The sequence below is a fragment of the Schistocerca piceifrons genome, chromosome 4, assembly GCF_021461385.2.
Source record: "Schistocerca piceifrons isolate TAMUIC-IGC-003096 chromosome 4, iqSchPice1.1, whole genome shotgun sequence".
Lineage (NCBI taxonomy): Eukaryota > Metazoa > Arthropoda > Insecta > Orthoptera > Acrididae > Schistocerca > Schistocerca piceifrons.
This window is the reverse complement of record NC_060141.1, coordinates 275,750,078-275,769,037: the sequence shown is the minus strand read 5'-3', so window position 1 is coordinate 275,769,037 and position 18,960 is coordinate 275,750,078. Positions and strand designations below refer to the sequence as shown.

The window sequence follows — 18,960 nt, the reverse complement described above, 5'->3', positions numbered from 1 at the left end:
CTATACTGTGCAAGCTTTTTCATCTCCCAGTACCTACTGCAATCTACATCCTTCTGAATCTGCTTAGTGTATTGATCTCTTGGTCTCCCTCTACGACTTTTACCCTCCACGCTGCCCTCCAATACCAAATTGGTGATCCCTTGATGCCTCAGAACATTTCCTACCAACCAATCCCTTCTTCTGGTCAAGTTGTGCCACAAACTTCTCTCCCCAGTCCTATTCAATACTTCCTTATTAGTTATGTGATCTAATCTTCAGCATTCTTCTGTAGCACCACATTTCGAAAGCTTCTATTCTCTTCTTGTCCAAACTATTTATCGTCCATGTTTCACTTCCATACATGGCTACACTCCATACAAATACTTTCATAAATGACTTACTAACACTTAAATCTATACTCGATGTTAACAAATTTCTCTTCTTCAGAAATGCTTTCCTTGCCATTGCCAGTCTCCATTTTATATCCTCTCTACTTCGACCATCATCAGTCATTTTGCTCCCCAAATAGCAAAACTCCTTTACTAGTCTAAGTGTCTCATTTCCTAATCTAGTTCCCTCAGCATCACCCGACTTAATTCGACTACATTCCATTATCCTTGTTTTGCTTTTGTTGATGTTCATCTTATAACCTCCTTTCAAGACACTGTCCATTCCATTCAACTGCTCTCCCAAGTCCTTTACTGTCTCTGACAGAATTACAATGTCATCGGCGAACCTCAAAGTTTTTATTTCTTCTCCATGAATTTTAATACCTACTCCGAATTTTTCTTTTATTTCCTTTACTGCTTGCTCAATATACAGATTGAGCAACATCGGGGAGAGGCTACAACCCTGTCTTACTCCCTTCCCAACCAAGTGGCTCATAAATCTGACTGCAGCTTACAGTGTTACATGATGTAACTTCTACACCATAATATGCCATACAATACCTGTATGCCTGCTATGGTGTAACGCACAGCACGCTACGTTCTAGTACGGAATAGTGAGTCAGGTCATGATCGAACCCGTACTGTGGGCCAACAAACGTGGCTGGTGTACCAGCCAAAATCGATGTGGCGTTAAGGCGGTTTGCCACTCTCCTTTATGGAGGTTCTGGACTGGTTCCCATAAAATACGATACAAAACCGTTGAAACAACGATTGCAAACGGAACAATGTTTACACAATGCAGAGACGACTTCCCTCTCTTGGGTAACTGACGAGTGTGGTGACAGGAAGGGCACCTGCCCGCAATATTAAAGAAAGGAAAGGAAATTAATAACATTTTCCCAAATCCTGAGCGGGGTGGACCAGTTACTAGACGGAACTAAAACTAAGAAGAAGAGGTACGATGGAAAGCACTCTCGGCCATGGACTTCGCAATGGTTTGCAGACCACAGGTGTAAATATAGGTCAAGGCTTAACAACTCGCTAATTCTGAGCGCGAGCACTCAATTCTGCTCACGCTCTTACCTGCGAGCAGACCTGTTGCGGCGAGGTGGCGAGTGAGGGAGATGTGTGTGTAGTATGTGATCCCTGCAGCGCGGTAGAAGAGCCAAATGTGAAATTGTGGAAGGTCAGTTTTGGTAGCAGTATCATCTAATGTCGAGTCAGCATTGTGTAACACCGACAATGTCTTCGCCTTTCTACCTGCTGCGCGAGGAGATGGGTATTGCTTGTCATAGCACTTCAAAGAATAGAAAACGGAAAATGAGAAGGACCTGATCAAGTACAAGAGGTTTTAAAAAGCAAAATGGAGCCGTCTGAAGGTAGAAAACAGCATTACTTTTAATAAAGTCTTTGGAAACTATCACGGATGATATTTAATGGTCGCGCGGGGTAGCCGTGCGGACTAGGGCGCCTTGCCACGAACCGCGCGGATACGGCCGTCGGAGGTTCGAGTCCTCCCTCGGGCATTGGTGTGTGTGTTGTCCTTAGCATAAGTTAGTTTAAGTTATATTAAGTAGTGTGTTAGCCTAGGGACCGATGACCTTTGCAATTTGGTCCCATAGGAACATACCACAAATTTCCAAATTTTGATATTTAATTGAGGAATGCTAAGTTGTTGCAGCTGAACATTTACGTCCAGTTCAGGTAAACCACTTCCACGTGGTGTCTTATAATACACGACAATCGTACATCCCACACTTGTTATGGAAAGTGACGTTCAGAGTGGGCTTTTAATATTTCTGTAAAAAATTGTAGATATCACAAGCACAAAACTGAATGTGACATTCTTAGTAGCTCTGGAGAACATGTATAAAACGTAGGTTTGTCACGGCGATTATTAGTTTGTGTGTCTGCAGTTGGAGCGTTAGTCATGATGGGAAGTAAATCCGGCTTCGAAGCGCAACTGAATGAGAAACTGAGAAAGCTTCCAGCACCCAAGACGGGATGATCAGCAGCTTGAAGTAATTGACCTATAGTGCGACGGTGTCCTCCCGGTGACACTGGAGAGGGTACAGTGCTCGCTCGTTGCGGGCTTGTGCTCACCGCTTGCTGGCGGAGCGAGTTTGCTGCGAAGCCCTGATGTAGATGTACGACGACTGTTCGCCAACTAACGACCGATCACTCGCGGAATGGAAACCACTGTGAAAAAAAAAAAATTATTTACAAAAGTTAGCTAGACCTTTCAGCTACTTCTCTAATTAGTTGCCGCACTGAATTAGACATAAGGCGTAGCGTTGTACCAACATTCCAATACCCTCTTCATAGAAAGCAACGGTCTGTGCTTTCCGCCAATTCTCTAAGTTGATCTACAGCTACTTCTCTGTGCCAAAATGTTGTCTTTATAACCAGCGGTTCATGTGGGCAGAGATGGAACTCTGGGGGAACCAATTATGGGATGTACTATAGGTTATCAAAACTTCCCATCGGAAACGCTGCAGGAGCACCTTAAATTCCCCCGCATAGCGCTGCCGAGTACTCTCATGAAGAAGGAAGCAAACGGAAGTTATTAGCCCTCATACTTGGCGGGAGATACTGTTTTCTAGGCTATTTTACGTGCTCACTGCGTGCTCAGAACTGAAAAAGAGTGACGTGACCAGATCGACGGGCATACCAGAGACACTGCCCAACATATCTGAGGAAAGCTTTCACGAAGTTTCACTGTGATTTCTGTCTCATGTGTGATTGGGCATTACTTTCGCAATAGACCTCGTATTTGGCGACAAGTATATTATAGGATAGAGCACAAGTTCTGGTTGGGGAAAGATATCGGTGAAGCCCCATTGATAGAAATGATCACCAGTTCTGCCTAAAGTAATTTGGGACAGCTACGGAAGGCCTAAATATGGATGGTCGCCCTCTAGCAAGTGGGACTATCGGCATAGCAGCTACGTCATTTCGGTCGTACCACGAGTCAACACATTGAGAAAGGTACCTTCAACTGTGAAACTTTCGTAACCGATCATTACGACGAAGAGAAAATCGTATACGGAACAAACAAGCAATGCGTGGAATTATTTCTGACCTGTAGATGGGTGCTTTGAGGTCCTCGCGGTACCAGATGACCAGCAGCGGCTTGTCTTCGGCCACGGCGGGGGTGATGTCACACGGCAGCCGAGCCACGCCCCCTTCCGCCGCCTGCACGTTCGTCGTCGGCACTGTAACACGAGAACACAAAAGCGCGTCACATAAGGCGCAAAACGTCCAACACACAGAGCTCTAATTGTACATTATGGTAATTGTATGTTTGTAGGCCAAAACCACCAAAAACTTGTCTGAATAATGCTATTGAACGGCTTCCCATTCTACGTCGCTACGAAATGCGACCATCTATGTTATGAGGGGTTTTCTTCCAATCTGATGCTAGCTGTTGTGACTTCTACTTTTTCTTTTTTTACGCGGTACACAGTCACTTGTTCGTGGTTTTGGTGTGGATCGTCGAATGAGATGCAATTCACCTATTGGGACACGTTTATTGCCAAGGCAAGTTAAATAGCGGTATACGGAAACTTGTCTTTGCTTCAATACCATTCAAAACGTCATTTTAATTTATGCCTCATCAGAGAGTACTACTGACAATGGGATTATTAACAGTTCTGCGTTGAAGTCTTCTTCAGCTTGCTGAGACACCTAAACGAAAATAATATGCTACCCATCCACAGTGTAGCTCCTCTAATATCAAGAGATTTCCTTTAAATAATAGTATCCTTTAATTATAAAAAATTAACGAAATGTAGTCACTTATTTAAATTTTGATATGGTAATGAATTTAAATTCGGTGAAACTTTATGGCAGAATTTTGCATATTATAGCGTACTATAGCGGCGGCCGCTGTGGCCAAGAGGTTCTAGGGGCTTCAGTGCGGAACCGCACTGCTGCTACGGTCGCAGGTTCGAATTCTGCCTCGGGAATGGATGTGTGTGCTGTCCTTAGGTTATTTAGGTTTAAGTAGATCTAAGTCTAGGGTACTGATGACATCAGATTTTAAGTCCCGTAGTGGTTAGAGCCGTTTGATTTTGTCATTACAGCAATCATCATTACGAACGTTAATTAGTCGAGAAGGCTAGGACAGTGCCTCTGCTGGATGGAGCAGATAAGCAGTTGTTAGAAGCTCTCTTAGGAAATGAACTAAAACCACTTAGTTCGAGTAAGATGGATGTAGAGGAGTTACGGGCAATGTTTAAGCAGATTGTAAATCATGGTCAGTAGATCTATGTGCTTAGAAAGTGGATAAATTATGGAAAAGATCCACCATGGTGTATTAACGAAATTTGGAAGATGCTGAGGAAGCAGAGGCTGTTGCACTCTCGGTTCAAAAGAGAACGCACGAGTGACGAGATGCGAAGATTACTAGAGATTCATGCTTCTGTGAGAAGATCTATGTGCGAAGCTTGCAACTACCACTGTCACATGGTAGCGAAAGATCTGGCAGAGAACCCGAGAAAGTTCTGGTCCTATGAAAAATCGCTAAGCTTCCATTCAGTCCCCTGTTGGCCAGTCTGACGTGGCAGCTGAAGGTAGCAAAATGAAAGCCGAACTTTTAAATTTCACGTTCAAGAAATCGTTCAACAGGAGCATTGTGGAAACATACCGCCATTTGACTATCGGACAGACTCCCGTACGGACGACACAGTAATAAGCATTCCTGGGGTTGAAAAACAACTGAAATATTTGAAAACAAGTAATTGACCAGTTCCGGATGGAAACCCAATTCGCTATTACAAACAGTACTGTAAGGCATTGTCCCCTTGCCTAGCACGTATTTATCGTGTACCTGTCACCCAGTGCAAAGTTGCAAGTGACTGAAGAAAAGCGCAGGTGACTGCAATATATAAGAATGGTGAAAGAATGGACCCGTAAAATTGGAAACCAATACTCCTAATTCTGTCTGCTGTAGAATCTTTTTACATAGTCTCGGTTACAATATATTAAACGTTCTTGAGACTCAGAAGCTTATGTCCTCAAATGAGCATCGTTCCTGCGAAACCCAGCTTTCCCTATTTTTACATGATGTACTGCGAACTATGTATGAAAGGCGATAGGCGAATTCCATATTTCCAGAAAGCATTTTACACAGTGCCCTTTGCAGGCTGTTAACGAAGGTACGAGCATATGGAGTAAGTTCACAGATGTCTGAATGACTCGAAGACTTCTTGAGTAGTAGAACCAAGTACGATGTCCACGACGGTGAGGTTTCATCAGAGACAAGGGTATCATCAGAAGTGCCCCATGAAGTGTTATAGGACCGCTGATGTTCTCCATATATGTAAATAGTTGGCGGAAGCAATCTGCGGTTGTTTGTTGATAATGCCCTGGTGTGCAATAAGGTGTCGAAGTTGAATGACTGTAAGAAGGTACAGGACGACTTGGCCGAAATTTCTGGTTGGTGTGATGAATGGCAGCTATCACTAAATGTGGATTAATGTAAGTTAAAGCTCATGAGTAGGAAGAACAAATTTGTAATATTCAAATACACTATTGCTAGTGCCCTGCTTGATACAGACGAGTCGTTTAAATATCTTGACAGAAACGTTGCAAAGCGATACGAATTGAAACGAATATGTGAGAACTGTGGTAGGGAAGATGAATGTTCGACTTCGGTTTATTGGGATAATTTTAGGAAAAAGTGGCTCACCTAAAGCGGGACCGCATATAGGACGCTGGTGCGACCTATTCTTCAGTGTTACTCGAGTGTTTAAGATCCGTACCAGTTCAGTTTGAAGGAAGACATCGAACAAGTGTCTTAGCTAGGCTGTGACTTGTTAAACTGATAGTTCGGTAATTTTCACATCTGTCAACACCTGCTGTCTTTGGGATTGGAATTATTATATTCCGGAGGGCATGCAGCTTTACTGTATGATTAAATGATGATGGCGTCCTCTTGGGTAAAATATTCCGGAGGTAAAATAGTCCCCCATTCGGATCTCCGGGCGGGGACTACTCAAGAGGATGTTGTTATCAGGAGAAAGAAAACTGGCGTTCTACGGATCGGAGCGTGGAATGTCAGATCCCTTAATCGGGCAGGTAGGTTAGAAAATTTAAAAAGGGAAATGGATAGGTTAAAGTTAGATATAGTGGGAATTAGTGAAGTTCGGTGGCAGGAGGAACAAGACTTCAGGTCAGGTGACTACAGGGTTATAAACACAAAATCAAATAGGGGTAATGCAGGAGTAGGTTTAATAATGAATAGGAAAATAGGAATGCGGGTAAGCTACTACAAACAGCATAGTAAACGCATTATTGTGGCCAAGATAGATACGAAGCCCACACCTACTACAGTAGTATAAGTTTATATGCCAACTAGCTCTGCAGATGACGAAGAAATTGAAGAAATGTATGATGAAATAAAAGAAATTATTCAGATTGTGAAGGGAGACGAAAATTTAATAGTCATGGGTGACTGGAATTCGAGTGTAGGAAAAGGGAGAGAAGGAAACATAGTAGGTGAATATGGATTGGGGGTAAGAAATGAAAGAGGAAGCCGCCTGATAGAATTTTGCACAGAGCACAACATAATCATAACAACACTTGGTTTAAGAATCTTAAAAGAAGGTTGTATACATGGAATAACCCTGGATATACTAAAAGGTATCAGATAGATTATATAATGGTAAGACAGAGATTTAGGGACCAGGTTTTAAATTGTAAGACATTTCCAGGGGCAGATGTGGACTCTGACCACAATCTATTGGTTATGAACTGTAGATTAAAACTGAAGAAACTGCAAAAAGGTGGGAATTTAAGGAGATGGGACCTGGATAAACTGAAAGAACCAGAGGTTGTAGAGAGTTTCAGGGAGAGCATAAGGGAACAATTGACAGGAATGGGGGAAAGAAATACACTAGAAGAAGAATGGGTAGATTTGAGGGATGAAGTAGTGAAGGCAGCAGAGGATCAAGTAGGTAAAAAGACGAGGGCTAGTAGAAATCCTTGGGTAACAGAAGAAATATTGAATTTTATTGATGAAAGGAGAAAATATAAAAATGCAGTAAATGAAGCAGCCAAAAAGGAATACAAACGTCTCAAAAATGAGATCGACAGGAAGTGCAAAATGGCTAAGCAGGGATGGCTAGAGGACAAATGTAAGGATGTAGAGGCCTATCTCACTAGGGGTAAGATAGATACTGCCTACAGGATATTTAAAGAGACCTTTGGAGATAAGAGAACCACTTGTATGAATATCAAGAGCTCAGATGGCAACCCAGTTCTAAGCAAAGGAGGGAAGGCAGAAAGGTGGAAGAAGTATATAGAGGGTCTATACAAGGGCAATGTACTTGAGGACAATATTATGGAAATGGAAGAGGATGTAGATGAAGATGAAATGGGAGATTTGATACTGCGTGAAGAGTTTGACAGAGCACTGAAAGACCTGAGTCGAAACAAGGCCCCCGGAGTAGACAACATTCCATTGGAACTACTGACGGCCTTGGGATAGCCAGTCCTGGCAAAACTCTACCATCTGGTGAGCAACATGTATGAGACAGGCGAAATACCCTCAGACATCAAGAAGAATATAATTATTCCAATCCCAAAGAAAGCAGGTGTTGACAGATGTGAAAATTACCGAACTATCAGTTTAATAAGTCACAGCTGCAAAATACTAACACGAATTCTTTAGAGACGAATGGAAAAACTAGTAGAAGCCAACCTCAGGGAAGATCAGTTTGGATTCCGTAGAAACACTGGAACACGTGAGGCAATTCTGACCTTACGACTTATCTAAGAAGAAAGATTAAGGAAAGGCAAACCTACGTTTCTAGCATTTGTAGACTTAGAAAAAGCTTTTGACGATGTTGACTGGAATACTCTCTTTCAAATTCTAAAGGTGGCAGGGGTAAAATACAGGGAGCGAAAGGCTATTTACAATTTGTACAGACCCAGATGGCAGTTATGAGGGTTGAGGGACATGAAAGGGAAGCAGTCGTTGGGAAGGGAGTAAGACAGGGTTGTAGCCTCTCCCCGATGTTGTTCAATCTGTATATTGAGCAAGCAGTAAAGGAAACAAAAGAAAAATTCGGAGTAGGTATTAAAATTCATGGAGAAGAAATAAGAACTTTGAGGTTCGCCGATGACATTGTAATTCTGTCAGAGACAGCAAAGGACTTGGAAGAGCAGTTGAATGGAATGGACAGTGTCTTGAAAGGAGGATATAAGATGAACATCAACAAAAGCAAAACAAGGATAATGGAATGTAGTCTAATTAAGTCGGGTGATGCTGAGGGAATTAGATTAGGAAATGAGGCACTTAAACTGGTAAAGGAGTTTTGCTATTTGGGGAGCAAAATAACTGATGATGGTCGAAGTAGAGAGGATATAAAATGTAGGCTGGCAATAGCAAGGAAAGCGTTTCTGAAGAAGAGAAATTTGTTAACATCCAGTATTGATTTTAGTGTCAGGAAGTCAGTTCTGAAAGTATTCGTATGGAGTGTAGCCATGTATGGAAGTGAAACATGGACGATAAATAGTTTTGACAAGAAGAGAATAGAAGCTTTCGAAATGTGGTGCTACAGAAGAATGCTGAAGATTAGATGGGTAGATCACATAACTAATGAGGAAGTATTGAATAGGATTGGGGAGAAGTGAAGTTTGTGGCACAACTTGACCAGAAGAAGGGATCGGTTGGTAGGACATGTTCTGAGGCATCAAGGGATCACCAATTTAGTATTGGAGGGCAGCGTGGAGGGTAAAAATCGTAGAGGGAGACCAAGAGATGAATACACTAAGCAGATTCAGAAGGATGTAGGTTGCAGTAGGTACTGGGAGATGAAAAAGCTTGCACAGGATAGAGTAGCATGGAGAGCTGCATCAAACCAGTCTCAGGACTGAAGACCACAACAACAACAACATATTCTTCTTGAGGTCTGAGGGTATTTCGCCTGTGTCATACATCTTGCTCATCAGATGGTAGAGTTTTGTCAAGACTGCCTCTCCCAAGGCTGTCAGTAGTTCTAATGGATTGTTGTCTACTCTGGGGGCTTTGTTTCGACTCAGGTCTTTCAGTGCTCTGTCAAACTCCTCACGCAGTATCAAATCTCCCATTTCATCTTCATCCACATCCTCTTCCATTTCCATAATATTGTCCTCAAGTACATCGCCCTTGTATAGACCCTCTATATACTCCATCCACCTTTCTGCTTTCCCTTCTTTCCTTAGAACTGGGTTTCCATCAAAGCTCTTGATATTCATACAAGTGGTTCTCTTTTCTCCAAATGTCTCTTTAATTTACCTGTAGGCAGTATCTATCTTACCCCTAGTGAGATAAGCCTCTACATCCTTACATTTGTCCTCTAGCCGTGCGTGCTTAGCCATTTTGCACTTCCTGTTGATATCATTTTTGAGACGTTTGTATTCCTTTTTGCCTGCTTCATTTACTGCATTTTTATATTTTCTCCTTTCATCAATTAAATTCAGTATTTCTTCAGTTACCCAAGGGTTTCTACCAGCCCTCGTCTTTTTACCTATTTGATCCTCCGCTGTCTTCACTACTTCATCCCTGAAAGCTACCCATTCCTCTTCTACTGTATTTCTTTCCCCCATTCCTGTCAGTTGTTCCCTTATGCTCTCCCTGAAACTCTCTACAACCTCTGGTTCTTTCAGTTTATCCAGGTCCCACCTCCTTAAATATCCACCTTTTTGTAGTTTCTTCAGTTTTAATCTACAGTTCATAACCAATAGATAGTGGTCAGAGTCCACATATGCCCCTGGAAATGTCTTACTATTTAAAACCTGGTTCCTAAATATCTGTCTTACTATTATATAATCCATCTGATACCTTTTAGTATCTCCAGGGTTCTTCCATATACACAACCTACTTTCATGAACGATGTAGGTTACAGTTAATCTTGTTGGCCAGAGGTGGGTTAGAACTCATCTCTTCTATAGCAGGAGTTCAGTACTAAGCCACTGAGGCAACTGCTCAGCCGGGAGGACATTGACGGAAGAACATAAATAGTTGGTGGTCACGTCGTTAGCAAATCAAGTAACGAGGAACATACGCTCTTGAGATTGGTAGGACAAGAAGTGAAGGAAACTTCTGAGTTGCAGACCCTGTATGTCTATAATAAAATGAAATAATATTCATCACACAGACATTATGTAGTATGTTGGTGGCGGCAGGAAACGACCTTCTACACCTACATCCACGTAGATACTCCGCAAGTCACCGTATGGTGCTTGGTGGAGGGTACTCTGTACCAGTACTAGTCATTTCCTTTCCTGTTACACTCGCAAATAGAGCGCGTGGAAAACGACTGTCTATACACCTTCATAAGAGCCCTAATTTCTCGTTTCTTACCTCTGGGGTCCTTATGCGCAGTGTATGTAGGCTGCAAAAGAATCTTTTGGTAGTCAGCTTGGTTAGCTAGTATTTACAGCAACCACAATTCCACACTTAGATTCTGCAGCCACTCCACAGCTTGTGTACTCAGGGTCAGGTCTCAAGTTCCATCTGTTCATCGAGGATCCGCATCGGCCATAACCTGTCCGTATTCTGTTCAGTGTTACCCAGGTTTTCCTTGGGAGGTGAAAGCCCTCTGCATGGTTGGGGGCCTCAAATAATGTATGCCATCTTGGATAGGCTGTGTTTCTGTAGTCCGTTCTCCAGATTGCAACGCCATTGTAGTTTTGGTTCAGAAGTTGCTGTGCATTCTTCACAGGAGAATTTTTGGATTTGAGTGTTGTAAATACAGTAAGGTTCTGGTGGAGTGGCAAGGATGTGTTACTGGAGATCTTTTTAAACTTTCTTATGAGTATGCTGCATCGTCGTACATAAGGCGGTTCGATGTTACTGAGGACTGGTAGCCAGTAGAGTGGAGTGGTTTTACTAGCTCCAGCTATTATTCACATCGTCTGATTTAGCACCACATCTACTTTTCTCACGTGCGGGCTGTTTAGCCACACCATTACGCAGTATTCAGCTGTTGAGTAGACCAATCTTAGAGCGGTGGTACGGAGTGTCTCTGCACCAGCTCCCCAGGCCGTTCCCGCTAATTTGTGGAGGATGCTGTTTTGGGATTTCAGTTTTGCGGCCAGGTTTTATAGGCATTTTTTATAAGAGAGAGTGCGAACCAATGTTACGCCCAGATGTTTTGGATGGGAATTGTAAGGAAGCGTAGTATCATTCAGAGATATCTGTAGAGGTGTTCCAGCCAGCCTATTATTTAAATGGAAGCATGAGGTCTACGTTTTAAGTGCGCTTTGGATTAGTCGCCATTTCCTGAAGTATTCAGCCATCAGATTCAGATCTTGGGTAAGAGTCTGTTCAAGAGCATGTAGGCATGCAAGGGTGATGTCATCCGCTAAAATAATTTTTCTGGATGCTGTGGTTGGTTGGTTGCCTACATAGAGATTGAACGGTAGAGGCGCAAGCACTCATCCTTGGGGGAGACCATTACTCAGGAGTTCTGATTTGCTGAAAGTGCCAACCACTGAGATCTGCAAGACCCTATTTGGCAACACGTTCTCTAAAAGATACGTCATCGTTTTACATCTAGTAGATTTTAGGAATTTATATGTTATTAATTTTAAGTTAACAACAGCCTCAGTTGCACTGTTTACCTAGATTTAAAAATGGTTCAAATGGCTCTGAGCACCACGGGTCTTAACATCTTAGGTCATCAGTCCCCTATAACTTAGAACTAATTAAACCTAACTAACCTAAGCACATCACTCACATCCATGCCCGAGGCAGGATTCGAACCTGCGACCGTAGTGGACGCGCGGATCCAGACTGAAGCGCCTAGAACCGCTCGGCCACAATGGCCGGCACCTAGATTTACCTAGGTTTCAGTTGGGATAACCCATCCTTCTTCAGAATTTGTTATTCCCTCTCTCCAGACATCATAATAAGCTGCTGTCAAATCTACAAAAAGCGCACCAGCTTTCAGGCGTTGTTCATAGCCCCGCTCAATGAACATTGCTAATGCGAGGACCTAATCTTCGCAGTTTCGATTGGGTCTGAAACCGGCTTGGTCGATAGGCAGAGATGCTGGTATGATTGGGTTTGGTCTGTTGTAAAGACTAAGCAGTTTATATGCTACACTTAAGAAGGCGATGGGTCTGTAGCTTCCTGGTTTATCGTATGGCCTTCCTGGCTTGAGGATGGCAATGATCTGTGCCCTCTTGAATTCTGTTGGCTAAAACCTTGACTGGAGTATGTGGGAGTAGAATGTCGTCAGCCATTCTTTTGTTTTTGGTCCAATCTGAAGTAAAACTTGATTTTTTGGAGCTAACCTACATGCTGTTTGTGAATAGTGAATTCAAACACCGTCTTTTGTTTTTTCGTAAACGCGAGCCCATGACTCAGCAACTTCATCCACTACTGACACCCTCTCGTCCAAGAGGATGCTATAGTTGCTTTGATGAACGTTTGTGGTAAAAAACAATGGACTTACTGATTATTTAAGGAGTCATAAACAGAAGTGTCTCCAGCGCTTATCGTTAAGAGTCCGGTCAATAATCACTGCCTCTTGAAAGAGAAACGAACAGAACTACATTGCGACACACTCCAAGACAAAGGATCAAGGCAGTTTCAGTCTTGCTAAAGAGAACTGAGATTACTTTGTAAATGTAGTGCATTAGTTGTCATCTAACGTAGCTAGCACGCTGAGAGTCGATCATAAAATTATTCCGCTTCGAAACACATCCTTTAAATGAGCAATAATCGCGCGGAATTCCAAATTTAGAAGAGAAGTAGTAAATATTGCTAGACTACTTAACCTAATGTGTGGCAGTCGTTCCTTAATGCAACAGTTTGCCATCTAGAGTCGCTCGCCTTTTCCCTTCAGCGCTGTAATCCCCGCGTGTTGTGGCCTCTGCTTCTCACTCTCAGTAGCGGTGAACACAAAGACGGCTGGCACGCAGAATGAAGTGGCTGCCATTTTACAAGCGCGGCCCTCTTTCAACACGTCCCCGCCCCTCGTTCCCCCCGTCCCACCCTGCCCAGCCGACTCCACCTCCTAGCCCAAGCTAGGGCGTCTGCAAAGAGCACCGCAGAACAGCGCGAGCAGGAAGGAAGCGGTAAAAGAAACCGCCGTGCCGCGGAGGCGCCGGTGAAATGTAATCCCGGCTTCCGAGGGCGCCGTAGTTAACGCAGGCCGGCCGCTTCTTAATTCCCCGACAGGAAAGAGGGGGCCAGAGAATGGGAGGGAGAAAGTGTCTGCGCGTCTGATTCCCTGGCTGCGCCATCCGGCGTCTTTTGTCCACGGTGTCCCGACGCCGGGCGTCGTCGCACTCAATAGGTTGCCGGCAGGCGTCTAGGACCTCACTGTCCCCATGGACCTCGACGCTACGACGGACTGCGCAGTGCGATCTACTTTCGCACTTACGACGGACGTGCGAACGTGCAAAGCCCGGAAGGGAAACAAAAGTTAAGAGATAATAGTCTTCTCAGTCTTGAATGGTGCGCTCAGTCCTACTAATCAGCATCTTTTTAAAACCACAGTGAAATATATTTCAATATGTTGCATAGGTGACACATTTAGCTGTATTTATTGCCCTTGCTTTTATTACAATCGGTTTGGCCGCTCTATTACACCGACCTCAAGCCCGTTTCCGATATATGGTTCCCATGTTGATACATGGCAATCATCATTATACACCTGTGATCAAAATTATCCTGACGCTATTACAATGGGTCCTAAGAAATTCTTTAGGATTTTTAAGTATCATTAGCCTTCTGCTGCGCTGTTTATTAGTGACAAATGAAAATTTGCGGCAGACCGGTACTCGAATCTACATTCCCTACTTTTCGCAAACTGTCTCCTAGTCCACTTCGGCTTCCCGAACTCGACTGAGGACTGGACAAAGTTTCATATGTCGTCATCCATGTGTCGTACCTGAACTCGTACAAACAAAGACAAACACCGTCAGAAACAGGCATTGAAGGCCCAGCGCTACCGGCCGGCCGCCGTGTCTTGCTCCTCTCTTAGGCGTCACCAGATGCTGATACGGTGAGGCAAGTGGGCAGCACACCGCTCTCCCGACCGTTGTCATTTTCGTGACCGGTGTCGCTGCTTCTTAGACACTTAGTTCTTCAATTGGCCTTACAAGCGCTGAGTGCACCCTTATGCCAACAGCTCTCGGTTGACACGGATGGTGACCCATCCAAGTGCTAGCCAAGCCCGACAGCTATTATCTTCTGTGATCAGACGCGAACCGGCCTTACCACTGCGGCAAGGCCGTTGGCATGTACTACATTCATGCTCATAAATTAAGGAAAATTGCAGAATGTGGGGCCACACAACGCGGCACTACACAAAATTTGCGCTAATAGCATTGGCACATAGGGAACACACACGACGCAGATCTGTAAGTTCACGGCATTGGTGATAAGTTGAGAAAACCGTACCGAAACACATGTGCTAGAAATCGCCGCTGTGTCCAGCGCATGTACCTCGACATCAATATGGGCTATGATCACCATGCACACGTACACAGGCCGCACAACGGGTTGGCATACATTGGATCAGGTGGTCGAGCAGCTGCTGGGGTATAGCCTCCCATTCTTGAACCAGTGCCTGTCGGACCTCCTGAAGTGTCCTAGGGGTTTGAAGAGGTACAGTGATACGTCGACCAAGGGCATCCCAGACGTGCTCGATGGGTTTTAGGTCTGGAGAACAGGTTGGCCACTCAATTCGCATGGTGTCCTCTGTTTCAAGGTACACCTCCACGATGGCAGCTCGGTGGGGCCATGTGTTATCATCCATCAGGAGGAAGGTCGAAGCCAGTGCATCCATGAAAACGTGGACATGCTGGTTCAAAATGACGTCCCGATACACCTGACCTGTTACAGTTCCTTTGTCAAAGACATGCAGCGGTGTATGTGCAGCAATCATAATCCCACCCACGCCATCGAACGACGAAATCCATACAGGTCCCTTTCCGCTTTCGAGGACATTAAGTGGTTGGTATCTGGTTCCTGCTTCACGCCAGATGAAAATCCGGCGAGAATTACTGTTCAGACTATACTGGACTCCTCTGTGAATATAACCCGTGACCAATGTTCCAATAACCATGTACTGTGTTTTTCACACCAGGCTTTACGGGCTCTCCTGTGACCAGGGGTCAGTGGAATGCACCTTGCAGGTCTCCGGGCGAATAAACCATGTCTGTTCAGTCGTCTGTAGACTATGTGTCTGGAGACAACTGTTCCAGTGGCTGCGGTAAGGTCCCGAGCAAGGCTACTTGCTGTACCCCGTCGCCGTCTGCGGACACTGATGGTGAGATATCGGTCTTCTTGTGGTGTTTTACGACCTGCTGTGTTTGACCAGCCTCCAGTCGCCCTAGTACTCTACCCCTCTTAACGTCATTAATTTGTGTTCTTTAGCCAATTTCAACACACAGTCACCATTACCAAGTCTGAAAACGTCTGCACCTTTATTCGCTGCACCGTACTCTGACATGCACCAGCACGCCTCTGCGTATTTAGACTCCTGCCAGCGACACCGTGCACCGACCTCAGGTCAAATGAACCGCATGGTCATACCCCGAGGTGATGTAAACACGCAAACCGCCCACGAGAGTGTTGTTTCACCATCTATCAGCATTATCCTTAATTTATGAGCATGAGTGTAGTACACACCATTAATATTTTTTCCATACAGGGGAGACATTTTATGGCAGGCCCGGTGTCGGCCGATTGGTTGGGCTGTTGATTCGGGAGAGGGGCCAAACAGCGAGGTAATCGTTGCACCGGATTAGGGAAGGGTGTGGAAGGAAATCGACCGTATCTTTTCAATGGAATCATCCCTGAATTTTCCTGAAGCGAATTAGGGAACCCACGGAAAACCTAAATCAGGCTGGCTGGACCCGAGTTTTAACCGCCGTCCTCCCGCCTGCGAGTCCAGTGTGTGTCGCCCGACAATTAAGGAATTGTAATGCCTGCATTGTGAAGAAATACGATGTAATGAGTCTTCCGACTTGCATGCATGCTCGGAAGAACGCTGCATCGTACTTCTTCACAACACAGTCACCGCAATTGTTATTATTGTCGTAGCCTGTCTACGCATACACAACACAGTCACCGCAATTGTTATTATTGTCGTAGCTTGTCTAGGCATATAATACTATTTGTAGTTATATGAAATACAGAAGGGGGAAATAAAGGGAAAGTATGAGTGGTAATTCGTGACTTCCAGCGGCACAGGGCACTGTAGTAATGCAAAGGCGAAAGTCGAAAATTTGTGCCGGACTGGGATTCGAATTCACATTTACAACTTCTCATTAGCGGTTGCCTTAACCACTTTGGTCATCTGGACACGGTTTCTGGCTGATTCAAATTTCCAGCTTACCGCATCCGTTAGTCCCCTACTTGTAAATAATTAACTCCAGTAAGAGTTCGGACTGCATTGGTGCATCCGCACTGAAACAAACGCCAAGCTGCAGTCGCACTATTAAAGAAATATATATATTTCAGTTGTGTTTGTTCTGCTGGACAGTCATGGGAGAGCGCTGGATGTATCCCTTTACCCCACAGAAAAAGAAACAATACAAATAGCGGAAGAATGTCGATTCAGCGCAGGCGAACAGGTGAAGACCGTACTATCATTGGAAAATTTGATTCTGAGTGATTTTCTTTTCTCTTTTGTATTTGGGGGAGGGAGGAGTGGAACTTCTATAGTGTTTGAGCTAAGAGTTTACCTTCGTAAGGGGGCAGACCGTCACAGAAGTATCTATTGCCGCGCCGAGTATTCGCCTTAGGCGCCTTGCCACGAAAGATAAGCAAAATTAAGAAAATAAGAAACTACTGACCATTTGTAAGGAAATGTGAGTAACACATTCCATGAAAACCTAAGAATAACACAAATGTTAAAGAACTTGTTCCGGCAGATATATAACTAATTAGCGATAGACCTATACGTCGACGCGCAGAGAAATAATTCATTCCATTATTTCAGATTTTTGAACATTTATCTATAGCAAACCCTAAGTCGTTGGCAGCTAGGCAGAACTGTTTTTTGCACGAATCCGATTGCATAATCGATGGCCCATTAATAAGAAAAAGTAAATCTAAAGGAATATAGAGTGACTGAAAATGAAATACAGAATATGTATTTTACGAAGTTTGGGAATGGAACATGCTTTCCTAAGGTATATTTATTGAGATGATAGAATGTCTACGTTTTGCAGACTAACTGATGATGCAGGATACAAAAATGTGTTGTAATGGTTGAAAGTAAAGTTAATGGATTCAAGAGCGCGGAATGGTGGAGAGGAAAAAATAAATCAGTCAACAGTAGAAGTTAAACAGTGGTTGTCGGTTTCGTTACCGTGTCCTCATGCCAACCTGACATATGTCTCAGCTTTTCACTTGGCCGCAATCTTCAGACGCAAAGCTGAGCTGCAGATCAACTTTGCATTTGAAGTAGGCGGGCAGTTAAAACACCGAAATGTTAGATTGATTTGTGAAACTGGCAGCAAAGCTGACAAACCTACCATAAATTACCAAGCAGTGAAAGCTTACGCACTCGCATCTTGAAAAGGAATGCTCAGGAAAAGTGTTAGGTAAATGATTTCTAAGAAATTTTCGTTCTTAAAATCGTGGCAGTTCAAGGGTGAACATATCGTGACAAGCGTTAATTCATGAATATAGGGACTGTCTCAGGGCCTCTTAGCTGACAAATACGGTGACACGTCTAGAGTAGGAGCCTTTTGTCAGATAAAGACTTCTGAGAAGAGAGGGAAAATGTAATGCTGCACTGTCGTGGAAGTGAAATTCTCCAACAAACTTTTCTCATTCCGAGATGATTACGAAAACTTCGCCTTAGGGGCTTCTTTTCATTGCTAGTCTCCGCTATTACGCCTGGAAACAATTTTCGCGTATTTTCTCCAATTTTCATCGTGTTTTCCTCTCTCCTTACAGCAATGTGTCCTCGTGCAACACAAATGCCTATGGACTCCAATTGAAGTCACCAAGTCATCCTCAAAGGCGTAGTTTACTTTAAGACAGAATATACGAAAAGACACTGCAACAAATAGTTTTCATAGACATTATTTCTTTGACTTGTTCCATGCATTCCTCTACTTCTTATGAGTATTTTTTATTGTCATCATTTTTGTATAAGGGCCAAATAAACCATTTTTTGCTTCATAAAAAGTTAAAACAACAGATCCTGATAGTATGTTGGCGTCCACTGTTTGCAAAGTTTGGAGCCCTGTTGCAAATTATTGAAGCTAAATATGCAGTGACATAATCTGTGTGTGGTGAATTGCACTATTTTCCAAAACTTAAGTTTCATGTTGAGAATAGGAAACGTAAAGAAAATTACAAGAAGTCAGATTTACGTGCCGCAAATAGACATGTGATAGAAAGGTAAAAGAAATGAAATGGTCACGTGGCACTGATGGCCCGGAGACCCCATCCAGGAAGTTTTGCCATCGGGTTGCAAGTATTACTTCAGGCGACGCTACATTCGGCGACTTGATAGGCGGTGATGATGATGATGAAAGGACGATAACAACGCAACACCCAGTCCACGAGCAGAAAAAATATCCATCCCGGCCGGAAATCGAACCTTTGACCGCTGCATGGTAGGCA

At 43.8% G+C, this 18,960-nt stretch overlaps 1 protein-coding gene across 1 annotated transcript in view; it reads right to left on the bottom strand.

Annotated features, from left to right (window-relative positions):
• Positions 1 to 18,960, bottom strand: part of LOC124795795 (nephrin-like) — a 718,423-nt gene that overhangs the window by 237,624 nt on the left and 461,839 nt on the right. The window contains exon 2 of the mRNA XM_047259875.1: positions 3,451 to 3,583. Coding sequence (XP_047115831.1) covers positions 3,451 to 3,583 — 133 coding nt within the window. The remainder of the gene's footprint in view (positions 1 to 3,450; positions 3,584 to 18,960) is intronic.